The sequence below is a fragment of the Drosophila guanche genome, unplaced genomic scaffold (assembly GCF_900245975.1).
Source record: "Drosophila guanche unplaced genomic scaffold, DGUA_6, whole genome shotgun sequence".
NCBI lineage: Eukaryota > Metazoa > Arthropoda > Insecta > Diptera > Drosophilidae > Drosophila > Drosophila guanche.
Window position 1 is genome coordinate 10,057,385 of NW_022995743.1, and position 12,821 is coordinate 10,070,205.

Here is a 12,821-nt window from a genome sequence, read left to right on the forward strand (position 1 = left end):
CAATTGCGAAAATATACATTTACTTATATCATACACACATTTATATGCAGTTGCACATATGTATGTATATGGAAATATATACATACACGCAAGTATATAATGCTCAGTATGTTTACCGTTCTTGTTGTTTTGGACAATAAGATATATATATGTATTATATATAGTTTATTGCATATATATTTTTGCTTTTTAATTTTTGGTTTGTTAATACACATGCAAAGTTTTTTAATGGAAATGAAAAATTTGAATAGTTTTCGTTTACAATATTTATGTATTTTGATTTGTATTTGGGTTTTATTTCATTTTATTCAAATATTTCCATTGTTAATGTGTAGCCTGCGTTCGCCAAAAGTTAAAAAAGTAATCTGTCGAAGGCTTGGAAGTCGAAAATTTATAAATAAACTGACTAAAACGGAAAATTGCGAAAGAAATCTTTGATATTAGGAACAATTGATGGCTGTTTTCTTACAAGGAAAAGCTAATTTAGATTGGGAGATTCCCGTAGAAGCCATACAATCAGTATGAACCTTGTGCAACCATTGCGCACAATAAAACTCGTGCCTAAAGCCTTGTTGCACAGTGTGAAAATGATAATGACTTCCTTCACTTTTAGCTGGTTGAATCAAGTTCGCAAGATTTCTCGATAGTTGGTTATATTTGTGTATGTTTTATATGAGTTCTGGTTTTCACAATTATAGTATAATACCAAGAGAAGACAACAAGGAAATTTGTAATTGTATTTTTTTTAACCTTTTGTTTATATGTAAGACATGTATAAAAAATAGCAATGAACAACTATATTTTATTCTGTATTTCTCTCAATCTCTCACTTTCCTTTAACAGATAGGGTTCCCGTTTAGATACGCTCCCCCTGTGGAAAGGGTGGGATCATGCCAAAACCAAGTTCCTCACATGCATTGTAAATGCAACCCTGTGTTTGCTGTGTCTATGTGTTTGTTTCCTTCTGTCGGTCTGACTCTGTAAGTGTGTGTGGATGGGGGAAAAAAACTTAGCAAATAAAATCAACTTTCAAATAAAATAAACAAAAAAAAGGGAAATTAGGTTTTTTTGGTTTTATTTGTTTAGAAAAAGAATTACAAATAATACATAAGTTTCTGTTTTACTTTTGTTTTTCTCATTTGGTTCGCTTGGTTGCTGATTCTAGTTTCTGCGTGTTCTGCTGCCTGACAAAAATTAAATAATTAATTTAGCTTCTTGCAAAAATGTATAAAAACAGAAAATAATCGCTTTAATTTTGTTTTATGTATACAATTAGGAATATTATTTATTGGGTGTTGTTTTTTGAATGAGGAAATCCACACGAGCAGGGCACTAAAGCACAAAACCGAGCATGCGTTTTTCTATTGATGCTGCCTTCTATGTGTGAAATTGTATGCTCAAGCAGTTGCTTTCCAGATACATTTGATTCGGATTAGTGGGCCTCCTACATGCACATACATACAGCTATGTATAGGTATACATATATAGGCAATTAAAACCTTAAAACCTTACATTTCTGTAGAGTTCACTCTATCCTGCCCAGCCCACAATCGGCCTCAAATGAAAAGCATTCTGCATGTAATTTGTATTAAATGTTGCATATGATTCCTCTTCCTGCCTGTCTCCTTTTGCTGTCTGCCTGGTATTATCGTTTCATTTCAATTTGTTGTTTGTGTTTTTTTGCTTTGCGTTTTGCATTTATATTTGTTTCTCTTTGCTGTTTCTGGTTTTTGTTTTGTTTTGTTTTGTTGTATTACTGAATAATATTTGCATAGTCAAAAAGGAAACATTTTCTTAGTTGTTTGGTTAGTTGTCGCCGCCCTCCTGTGGCTCATCGCCATCGCCTTGGGTGTCGCTGGTCCAGAGAGTCAGGTTATCCCTCAACAGTTGCATGATGAGTGTCGAGTCTTTGTATGAGTCCTCGTTGAGTGTGTCCAACTCGGCTATCGCATCATCGAATGCCTAAATCGGGAACAAGCATAATTCATTATTAGACAACGTTCTTAAGCGAGTTTCTTCTTCATTAGAGGAAATGTTTGGCAAGGCAAAATCAAGTTGGTAAAACAAAAGCATTTTCAAGTTGCGTTAAAATTATCAAACATTCACAATTTCTTATTGCTTCACTTAAGAACTTTACTAAACTAAACTTCAAAGCGGAATATATAAACCAAAATAATAAACGAACTTTGACCTTAACTTAAGAAAAGAAGAAAAAAAAACCAAAAATTGTTCACCAGCAAAGGCCGCAGGTAAGGAAATCGGCAGTTCGGTTGTTAGATTACAAACACAATTTTATTTAAGCACTTATCATGCGATTCGGGAAAGAGTGAAGGATATACGCAGCCTTCCAGGACTAAGTCATCATACGATGTCGATTTTTCAGTCTTGAAGTCTTGGAGTCTGGTCACAACCCCTTCCCATTGTCCTGAAACGCTTTGTTCGCGTACGTATGCATATGTACAAATATCCTTCAACGTGGCTTGGGATTAAGCTCTTTTAAATTGTGGTTTTAGTAATAGCTGGAAATGCTTCTCTCAGTTTTAGTCACAAAACAACGACAACTTAGGTGTGTGTGTGTGTGTGTTGGATTAGTAATGGGGGAAATATAATTAGAATCGGAAGCTGGATTAGAGCATACTTAAGACAGAGAGAGATATGCATAAGTTGAACTGAACCTGTTTAGCTAAATGACAAGCCCTCGCTGGTGAATTGATAATTTCGTAATAGAAGACGGAAAAGTTGAGTGCGAGCCCTAATCTGATTGGATGTGTTGGCTGCATTTTGGTTTTTGCAATATCGAACGCCTCCTGATAGGCTTTTTTCGAGTCCTCAACGACGGCTTAACAATTTACACGATTTTTTAATTACAATAATAAAAGAAACAAAATGTAAACAAGTTAGATAAATATTGAAACAGTTGAATAGTTCTTTTCTTATATGGATAGAGATAGGGAAGTAGTAGAATGTTTTTGCTTGCTTTGCTCCCTTGCCATACATTTCCCATGAAGTTCATTAATTCATTGTCGTTCAGTTATTAACCTGTTTAGCCAGCTGGCAAGCTTTGTCTGGAGAGTTTAAGATCTCATAATAGAAGACTGAGAAGTTAAGGGCCAGACCCAAACGGATTGGATGTGTTGGCTGCATTTTACCCTTGCTAATGTCAAATGCATCCTGGTAAGCGGTTTGCGAGTCATCAACAACAGCTGTATTTTTAAGAATATTTTGGATTTGTTTATATATATATATCATGTGTATAATGATTTTGTATAGGGGGATATACATATGGGGGCACTGATCGATATACTTACTATTGCGTGCATCTCCTGTGGCAACCTCGGCCAAATACCTGTAATAATCGCCCTTCATCTTCAGATAGAACACCTTGCTCTCGGGATTGCTGGCTTTTGGAATAAGATATTTGTCCAGAAGTCCCTGTAAATCAAAAATGTACATTTAATAATAAATCGAAGACAGACAATTTATGTACAACCAGACCGCCCAGTAAATGTAATTTTAATTAGCTATAAAAGCTGCCAAGATTATCATAAGCCCAGGCTACAACTTTCCATTTTAAATTTAAAATTCTATCAAGTGCGAGTTGAGTTTAGGCTTACATAAGAATATCAATCAACCCAGTGAGGAGAAGGGGAAATACAAAGCCCCAAGCCCAAGGAAAACTCAAGTTCAACCCTACCCATGGTCTATTTTTTGATCCAAGTATTTATGGGGGAAATACGGGTATACACACGTGCACCACCTATTTTACAGGCCAAAGCCACTCTCAGAGTGTGTGTGGAAGAGTGGAAGAGTGGAAAACGTTCATTTTAAAAATAGATTTATTGATTGAAACAAATTTGATATTTCACAGGGTAAAGAGAAAAAAAAAACTGGGCTTTCCACGCCAACCACCACAGCCCCCGTACACCACACCATCCGACCGACCGTCCGACCGACAGCTGAGCTCGTTTGAGGCGCTTCTATGCGGTGGAGCGGACAGGTTCGACACTTTGGCCTACAGACTTAGAGCCAATAAATTTAGATGAACAGCACACCGTACGTAAATTGTGTGTATCGGCTGAGTGATGGTGAGGATACAAATAATTAGATGGACCAATTACACCCCATAAAACAAGGACAGAGAAATTACGGGCTGACAGGCTGACGGGACAGGACGGACGGACTTGCGCAGTCCTTCGAGTGTGTGTTACTTACCAAAACTTCATAGCAGATTTCCCGCAGCTCCTTCTCCACCCGCTCTCTGTACTCACGGGCAAGCTGTTGTTTTCTAGCAGATGCTTCAGTTTTCTGCTCAATGGAGGAGATGACGCGCCACGATGACCTGTTTTCAAAATTGGATGGGAAAGGAAGAAATATATAGGTGTCAGCGTAAAATATTACATTGATGCATGTTTAAAGACATTAATCAAGTAGGGTTCGAACGACTTACCTGCGTGCACCGACCACATTTTTGTAGGCAACGGAGAGCAGATTTCTTTCCTCATTTGAGAGTTCGACGCCCGTTTCTGTGACGGACTTCATGGCCTGGGCCATGTCATCGTAGCTATATTAACAAAAACGCAAAGTTCAGTAAATATATAAATGAACATTCCATGCTGTTTCGTCATTGCTTACCGTTCTGATTGCTCGGCCAGTTTAGCCTTCTGGACCAGTTCTTCCTTATCGACTGTCGACATTTTGTTTGTTGTTTTTTTTTTTTTCAATTACTTCACAAAACTAAGGATGTATGTGGGGTGTGTCTGTCGTTCACACGGTTTATATATATATAAGATTGTGTATATATATAGATCCCAGAGGAAAAATCAATTAAAGCAACAGGAATACGCCACAAAGTTGTTTTTATTGGCTTTCTGCAAAAAGATATTTCAAGTAAACAACAACAAATTCATTAAAATTTCATACTATAAACATACAAATACTTTGGAATAAAATTAAAGAATACGAAGAGAGGTTGCCTTAATAGAATATTAAATTACAAACTCTTATTGATTGAACATATTGATCATTTTAATTTGACATGGATTGACCAAAGTAATGTTAATATATCTTGCAATCGCGAGGCCGATAGAAATGCATGTTATTTCGGATAATATGCATTCATATACCCAACACACCCTGACTGTCCTCCCACTAACAAGTACAGGGTATGCCTCATACATTTAGTTTGTTGTCATGCTTCCGCTGAGCGAAAGTGTAATGTTTGAAACTTTTGATGACTCACAGAAGGCCGATCGCTGATTGAATGGCTAATTTACAAGGCAAATACAAATACAGGCATTGAAACATGTACGCACGTGCGTCAACCACTTAAAGCTTAGTTTAGACTCTAAACTTTTGAGTCAGTTAAATAAGACGAATATTACGAGGAGTATCTGATCATCTGTATACGAGGAGTGGATGGAAATGTAGCAAAGACGAGTAAAACACAAGTTCGACAACAAAGATAAAAATAAATCATGAATAAAAAAGAATTCTGCGAGAGGAAGAGAGACGGAGGAGAAAATAGAGCAAAAGGCGGCTCGCCTCTGTGACTATCTGTGTGTTCGTGTGTTTTTTAATAGTGTGTATTTGAGTGTGCCAAAGATAGATATTCATGTTCGTGCATGCATTTGTATGTACGATACATACGTTTGATTGCAAGTCGTACACAGTGACGCACTCCATTATTTGCACAGTAAGCAACCGGCTATCGATTTACTGCGAATCAGTTATTAACAAAACAAATTTTGCAAGTAATCTGACTCACATAATCCATTTAGAAAATGTTTCGTGTAGAGCAAACAGGATCAAATTTTATCGTAGGATCAATTTTCCTGTTCCTTTTGACAGGAAATCGATTAATTTCCGCTCTCTGCCTAGAGAAAGCTCGAATCCAGCACGATGAAGTGAGGGGTAGTCAGAGTAGGTGAGGGAGGGAGGAACAAATGCTGTGTGTGAGTGTGCGTGGGGGGGGGGAATGCATGTGGGCGTTGCTGGTATTTTTAGACAACGGCCGCTCTGGACAAAACTTTTTGTTTTCCGTTGTTGGAAAGAGATGGAAAACGCCAGAGGAAGCTTCGACAATCAAACAAGAATGCAGTAGCAATGTCTGAAATCTCCGGTGAAAACTTTCCATGTTCTACCGCCCCACCACCACCAAGCAATCCATAAATTGGATTTACATTGTGTTCCGGATTACGCCGGCAGCTATCGGCCTCCAAATCAAAAAACATTGACCCTTTGTGTCAATGCAAACAATATATCCAAGTACATAATAGACGAGTGGGTGGGTGAGGGAGAGGCACAGAAACAGACATGTAGAAGGTTTGGCGACCAACTCGTTTTTGGGTCAATGACGTGTTTATCTGGCGCCCTAATTGCCAAAATATTAAGCGAGGCGTAACGAAACGCTCCCCAGTACATGAGGTTTTCAATGGAGAGACCTGTATTTTATTATATTGCTCGAAACTTGCCCCAACCACGCAAATAACAAATCTCTGATGATGATGATCATGAATCGAGAAGAGGAAAAATCGGCGCTAACATTGCTAATCCCCATGCATTCCGCACGCACACACATGCATCTATTACAAAAAGTTCTCTGACACACCAGCCAGAGACGGAGGGAGCCGCATCGAGCGAAGTCTACAAAAGTGTCGGTCGGCATGGGGCAGACAATGATGACGGCACTTTAAGCACGCTCATACTATATTTGTGCAAGTGTATGAGTGTTCTTGCGCCGGCCCCATGAGCCAAGAAACGGTGAATTGTACACAGCATGCGCAGTAGCTAAAAAGAATAGAAACGTAGAATGTAGAAATTCCTCTACATGTAGACACCCAGCTACACGTCTCTGTGTGTGTGTGAGGAAAAAAGTTACTAACTTTTGTGAGTAATGTACGAGTATTAGGCTCTTGACGATGTCGGTGGGTTGCTTGGGGCAATCGTGTTTCCAAGTGCGGCGCTACAGAATTATAAAAATATCCGAGAGCGATGAGGAGAGCGAACGCGTACAAAAATACTCTCGCACACACACACACACACACACAGATAGCCGCAAAGGCGGCGAGAGAGAAAATGTATCTACCACAGTCGGACAAAAGTGTGTTGAGTTCAAAAACACACCTAACCGCGTGTCCCCATCCAAGTTTATATATATATACATGGCATGGGTATATATATTGCCATATATATATATATGTGTGTATATAGAAGTCGGCTATGCCCGCCGCCTACAATTTAACAGAGCTGATGAGACACGAATCTCACCGCATCACATACATACACCAACACCCTGGCAACTCGGGCACTCTTTTTTTCGCACAAATTCACATTTCTACGTTTTGCGTAGGATTTTTTTTGATCGATCTCTTATGGAACGATGCGTAAAAAGGTAGTACGCTTGGTACAACCATAGTTGCGCCGTGCGGTATATGTGCACGTACGTTCTGGAAAATTTTCCATCATTTCTCGTACTCGTTTTAACCGATTTTACACGTGTTCTTGCATATTTTCCGTTTTAAATTTTCAGCATATACGTGCACACATTCGCACAAATATTCCATGTATGCAGTGCACACATACTTTTCGGCCCAACAAAATATGTTACTTACATTCTCGATTAACTTGAAACGACGACGAACACTACCAACGACCGAATGAAAGCGACGGCAGCAAAGGTTGGTTTGCCGCTGTATCTGTGCTGCTATGATGTGATTATGTTAGAGTGTGCGTTGGAGGCACACATACACAGGCGGCGCATGCCCGCCACTTCAGGGTTGCCAACCTGACGGTGCCCATAGTGTTGCCAGGTGTGCACTGCTCTGCGTCAACCGATGCTAAATATTCAAATTTTGAACAACATACTTGCCAAGCATAGCTGTGTAGATATGGACATGGAGCTCAATAAGATAAATATATATACATCAATTAACACGTCTGCAGTATGGTATTTTGATGACATGGAATGTTTGGGACAAACAGAAACAGCAGCATCGCCCATCACTGGCCGCGTCAATTGTGCGCAATTGCCATTTAATGGTATAATTTTAATGTGGCGTAGACAGACGGGCATTAAGTGCATTGAAATTCCGAATATGAATTAACATTCATGTGCTCACACATCCTCTATGGATGTTGAAGAGTATTCGAGAACGATAGTTCGCGTTTCCCCACTACCTGTTGAAACTTTGAGTCGGTTATCTGCTCGCAGATTACGTTTTTATCTTAACTTTATGGCCCCGAAGGAGGTACCTAATCGGCAGATGTATTTTGTTGATAAGAAGCACCAAATTGCCTTATTTCTAATGTGGAAACCATAGAATTTTCGGTCTGCACAGAGCATATGGGCTGGCCAGGCGAGATATCACCTCCACTTATGTTTCAAAGAGTAACTGAATTAAAGTTTTTGTTGCTGGCAACGCTGTTTACTTTTTACTTGGCAATTCACAAAGAACAAGACGGAAAAAAATTACGTCATCGGCGTCCCATTCTCTCACACACATATGCGGTAATTCTATTGGCATTTAGCAATAGTTGTTAATCACACGTATCACTTGAGGACAGCACATTGCATTCGCCCTAATTAGGCAACAAAATCGATAATTATGTACATATGGGTTTATAAAAGAAAATAAGGGCCGCGCCGCCGACAATATGGCGGTCAGAAGCCGACGGACGATTCACAAGTTGCATGACTCACTGCGCCCTCGCGTTATTATAAATATTGGCAAAAGACACTTGCCCCGGTTTACGAATGCATTAAATTATACATTACTTTTTCCTTTAATTTGTTTAATTAATTAAAAATGACTCCCACCTTTCGACTCTTGCCAGTGTGACCGCGGAATTATCGATGAAATATAACGTCAGACCCTCAATAATAAACCAAATATACCATCCCATTTTAAAAATACACCGTAAATATACCGTAATCTTAAATAGCATTCCTCGATTTTGATGTTCTATTGGATTTTACTAACTTGCAAAGACTTTTAACACATAAACAATAATTTAATCCGATTGAAGAGTCGATTTGGTTTAATATAAATACTCACTTCTATTGGCTTGTATACCTTATGACCTTATATTTTACAAAGTAATTAACCACTTTTGCTTTTGCGTGAGTGCTACTTGCCATCTCTAGCGTGCAACTTGCCAAGGATGCATTCCGATTCAAGGTGCACCTATCGATACCAACGAGGCCGTCACCGATATATCTCACGCTCCGCACGTGTCTACTGCACGCATTATTTTGGTGTTTTCAACTTCAAATTTAAACCAGTCCTTACCTACACATAAAAATGCCACGCTCCAAACGTGATAAGAAAGGTACGTCTTCAGCTATTAATTGAAAGATTTGTAGCTGGTCTAAGCCCAGAAATCGTCTGTTACAGTGTCGTTGACAAAAACCGACCGCAAGGGTCTGGCTTGGAAACAGCGATTCGTAGATGATATCAGATTCTGCGTAGGAAAGTACCCCAACATATTCGTGTTCCAGGTGCAAAACATGCGCAACAGCATACTGAAAGACCTGCGACAGGAATGGAAAAACAACTCGCGCATCATTTTTGGTAAAAACCGCGTTATGCAAATCGGCCTGGGACGCACAAAGAGCGAAGAAATGGAAGCAGGTCTGCACAAGGTAAGAGTGCTCGTCAATCTATAAATTGATCCACTAGCATTTATAATCGTTTGTTTTTTGAAACAGCTCGCCAAGCGCCTCAACGGCCAGGTGGGTCTACTGTTCACAGAAAAGTCCAAAGAGGAAGTCCTGGAATGGGCCGAAAACTACTGGGCGGTGGAATACGCGCGAAGTGGTTTCATCGCAACCGAGACGGTTACATTGCCAGCCGGTCCCCTCGAGGACTTTGCCCACTCCATGGAGCCGCATTTGCGCTCGTTGGGCATGCCCACCAAGCTGGAAAAGGGCATCGTAACCATCTACAGTGATTACACCGTGTGCGAAGAGGGAAAGGTGCTAACACCCGAGCAGGCGCGTATACTCAAATTGGTGGGCAAACCGATGGCCAAGTTTCAAATGACGATGAGATGTTCCTGGACAAAGAGTGATGGCTTCCAGTTGCACGTCGAGGACGGTATAAACGATGAGACCCAAGTCGACAGCGCCGTAGAAGAGGATGCAGAGGAAATGGACGAAGATGAGAATGAAGACGAAGAGGACGAAGCTGAATAAATTAGTTTTAAGTGTAGAATTAATTGTTTATGTATATATGAAGTAAAAATATATATGCACATACTTTTATCAGATATTCATACTCTTTTATATATATGTTATAGTGTATTTGACATTATATTATCTTACGATCAACACAGATAATACTTACTTGAACATTAAGCTAAAACTAAGTAAACGAAAACACTTAAGAAGCATTTGTGTATAATATTGCAGCAAAGTCAAAGCCATTTCACGTTGCGCAGAAATAAAAGATAAGCAAAGGCACTCCAGGGACTTGATCATATTCGGATCAAACTCAACTCGCAACTGGTGGATCGCAGCCATTTTCTGACACTATGTACAGCACCAGCGGCTGGTCATCGCAGTCTCCGTCTTCCAATTTATCTACACCGACGACACCCAGCAGATCGCTCTCCGACATGGATGGGGCATTCGAGGATACGGTGTCTAGCTCTAGTGCACTTGTGGTTGCGCTTAGAAAGAGTTCCAAGGGAATTCCCGGCTCCAAGAGCTCTGCATTCGTATCATCAACAAGCGTATGCTCATCCTCAATGCTGTCTGTCCTCGAATCCATCTGCCCATCATCATTCCTCTCTGCTGGCAACGCAAACGGCTCCTCAGTGGTATCCATATGTTATTTGCCCGATAGCACGGCTGGCGCCGAAATTGTAGGCACGGTGCATCCGGCTTCCATATGCTCGATGACCTGCTGCTTCAGCTGCGCCACATGGTCCTTGAGACTCTTCACAATGCCGCCCAAATCGACGTTTTCGCCCTTCAGAATCTTAACGCGGTCTTCCAGTTTCGAGATGCGTTCCAGCTTCCGCTTGCGGCACTTGGATGCGGCAACGCGATTCCGTTGACGCTTGCGCTCCAGCTTGATCTTCTCCTGGGTTTCCATATCGATTGGACTCACTGTTGGTGAGCCCGCTGGATTCTGGGGCTCATCCTTGATGACCGAGAAGCCATCGCCCATGTTCGCATAGGTAAAGGTTCCCCCGCTGATGCCATTGTTCACTGCCGTCATGGTGGTGCCAGTGACGGTTGGGTTGGCGGCTGGATTGCTGGGTGGGAAGGCCTGCGAGTTGGTGTGCAGGTTCTGCAGTGCCTCCTCGAAGCCCTTTCCAAAGGCTTCCTGTTCGGAGGTAACCGGTCCCACCTTGGTTGGAAACACTTTGCCTGGCTGCGGCGTTTGGATCATGTTGTTGGAGAGCAGTATTTTTTCCAGGTCTGGTGTGTTCAGGGTCTTGGCTTGCAGATCTGGCGAATTTATCACCAGCGGCGCAATAATGCGCTTGTTTTTCGCTGTCTTGTTGTTCAGATCCAAGAAGCCTGGACGTTTATTCGCGTTGGGCGTAGAGGTGAGGCCAGGTGTTTGAAAATCCAACGACATCGCCGAGTTCTCTTCGTTGCCTACTGGTTCTGTCTTTGGCACAATCGGTGCGGCGCCTGATCCAGCGCTGCCGCTCGATGCATTCGCATTGGATAGGGAAGCGGCGGACACGGGGGTTTTCATGTTTGCCAAAGTGTGATGACGTCAGACTGATTCCAATGAAAGGAAATATAAACAAGAGGTTGAACCTGATAACTCGTTTCCACTTGATGACTCATACAAATATTTTCCTCTTCTTCTTACTCACCCGAACAAAATAAGTGCTGAGCAGTGTCCGTATTTCTATGTGTACGGTGTGTGGCGCGCCTTGTTTCCCCGACAAATTTATAATTTACTACCGTATTTTAAAATAGTTCACAATTATTTCACTGCACTTCAATTATTAATTTTATTATTTTTTAGTTTTGCGAAGTGGTGTTTTGATCAGTGTGGTGTGGCCGCGGATTTATCAATAAAAGATACCATCGAACCCTCAGAAATATACCAAAATAAATCTTCTCTGTTGAAAATATACCGTAATCTTAAACCATATTCCTCGATTTTGATGTTCTATGGAATATAACTGGCTAGTTAGAAGTCTCAGCGCTGAAACTCTAATATAAGCAGATTTTTCAATCAATTCTCCACAAGATTGGCTAGTTTTCACAACCTTCTTTGCTATATTGCTTTCAAATTACGTTTAATATTTTTTAGTTTTTCGAAGTGGTGTTTTGATCAGAGTGGTGTGGCCACGGATTTATCAATAAAAGATACCATCCTCAGAAATATACCCAAAATATACTAAACATACTTTAAATATACCGAGGAAAAAACACACACTTAACCCACTTAAGGCCCCTATTGAAGTAAACCGCGAAGAACGTTAAAGTTTTGAAGGCTCTTGTAGCTTTATCCCTAAAGTCCTATGATTGGAAATTATCCCGTTAATTTGGTAAAGTGGTGAAACTTCATTATTGATATGGAAAGTTCTCGCTTGGAAATAAAAATCTGAGTTTTTGGAGGCCGAAGCCAATTTTATTTGTTTTAAATTGATGATAACTGTGTAGCATAAATATGTTCCAATACGTTTCTTGGGTTTTCGCAAGTTGTAGCATATACATACGTTAAATTTAAATGCGTATATGCATGTATGTATATATGGTACACATATGTAAATACATTTATAATATTTTGATTTAATAAAATGAATATATTTTAACCAATCTGTGGTGCAGTACAGCGGCTCATTTCTCA

The 12,821-nt window shown here is 40.3% G+C and overlaps 3 protein-coding genes across 5 annotated transcripts; 1 reads left to right on the forward strand and 2 right to left on the reverse strand.

The window, feature by feature from the left end:
• Nucleotides 1–1,058: 1,058 nt before the first annotated feature.
• LOC117592432 (14-3-3 protein zeta) lies at nucleotides 1,059–7,755 on the reverse strand. 3 transcript variants are annotated; one of them, XM_034286185.1, is made up of 8 exons: nucleotides 7,611–7,753; nucleotides 4,633–4,868; nucleotides 4,448–4,561; nucleotides 4,213–4,339; nucleotides 3,309–3,432; nucleotides 3,040–3,203; nucleotides 2,676–2,804; nucleotides 1,059–1,962 (listed from the first exon to the last, which is right to left on the reverse strand). In XM_034286185.1, the coding sequence occupies exons 2-8, from the start codon at nucleotides 4,692–4,694 to the stop codon at nucleotides 1,807–1,809; spliced, it is 876 nt and encodes a 291-aa protein (XP_034142076.1). In that variant the 5' UTR covers nucleotides 4,695–4,868; nucleotides 7,611–7,753; the 3' UTR covers nucleotides 1,059–1,806. The 3 variants fall into 3 exon arrangements, with proteins under 3 accessions (XP_034142076.1, XP_034142078.1, XP_034142077.1); XM_034286187.1 differs by lacking the exon at nucleotides 3,040–3,203 and having other exon boundaries at nucleotides 2,676–2,839; nucleotides 7,611–7,755; XM_034286186.1 differs by lacking the exon at nucleotides 2,676–2,804 and having other exon boundaries at nucleotides 7,611–7,747.
• A 1,420-nt stretch (nucleotides 7,756–9,175) lies between these two features.
• On the forward strand, nucleotides 9,176–10,266 carry LOC117592433 (mRNA turnover protein 4 homolog). Its single transcript, XM_034286188.1, has 3 exons — nucleotides 9,176–9,327; nucleotides 9,393–9,640; nucleotides 9,707–10,266. The coding sequence occupies exons 1-3, from the start codon at nucleotides 9,300–9,302 to the stop codon at nucleotides 10,190–10,192; spliced, it is 762 nt and encodes a 253-aa protein (XP_034142079.1). The 5' UTR covers nucleotides 9,176–9,299; the 3' UTR covers nucleotides 10,193–10,266.
• Nucleotides 10,207–12,018, reverse strand: LOC117592428 (transcription factor AP-1). The gene is given in 2 exon segments (XM_034286179.1): nucleotides 10,207–11,737; nucleotides 11,836–12,018. A coding segment is annotated over 1 exon segment (1,221 nt). The 5' UTR covers nucleotides 11,712–11,737; nucleotides 11,836–12,018; the 3' UTR covers nucleotides 10,207–10,490.
• Nucleotides 12,019–12,821: the final 803 nt, after the last annotated feature.

What these genes read in the sequence shown, in the direction of transcription:
- LOC117592432 (XM_034286185.1), bottom strand. Translation starts at nt 4,694, where the DNA reads ATGTCGACAGTCGATAAGGAAGAACTGGTCCAGAAGGCTAAACTGGCC. An exon ending in CTGGCCGAGCAATCAGAACG is followed by an intron (nt 4,562 to 4,632) that starts GTAAGCAATGAC and finishes TTGTTAATATAG; the next exon opens with CTACGATGACATGGCCCAGG. An exon ending in CTTGCCAGCTGGCTAAACAG is followed by an intron (nt 2,805 to 3,039) that starts GTTAATAACTGA and finishes GCCTATCAGGAG; the next exon opens with GCGTTCGATATTGCAAAAAC.
- LOC117592433 (XM_034286188.1), top strand. Translation starts at nt 9,300, where the DNA reads ATGCCACGCTCCAAACGTGATAAGAAAG. An exon ending in CTCCAAACGTGATAAGAAAG is followed by an intron (nt 9,328 to 9,392) that starts GTACGTCTTCAG and finishes CGTCTGTTACAG; the next exon opens with TGTCGTTGACAAAAACCGAC. An exon ending in TGGAAGCAGGTCTGCACAAG is followed by an intron (nt 9,641 to 9,706) that starts GTAAGAGTGCTC and finishes TTTTTGAAACAG; the next exon opens with CTCGCCAAGCGCCTCAACGG.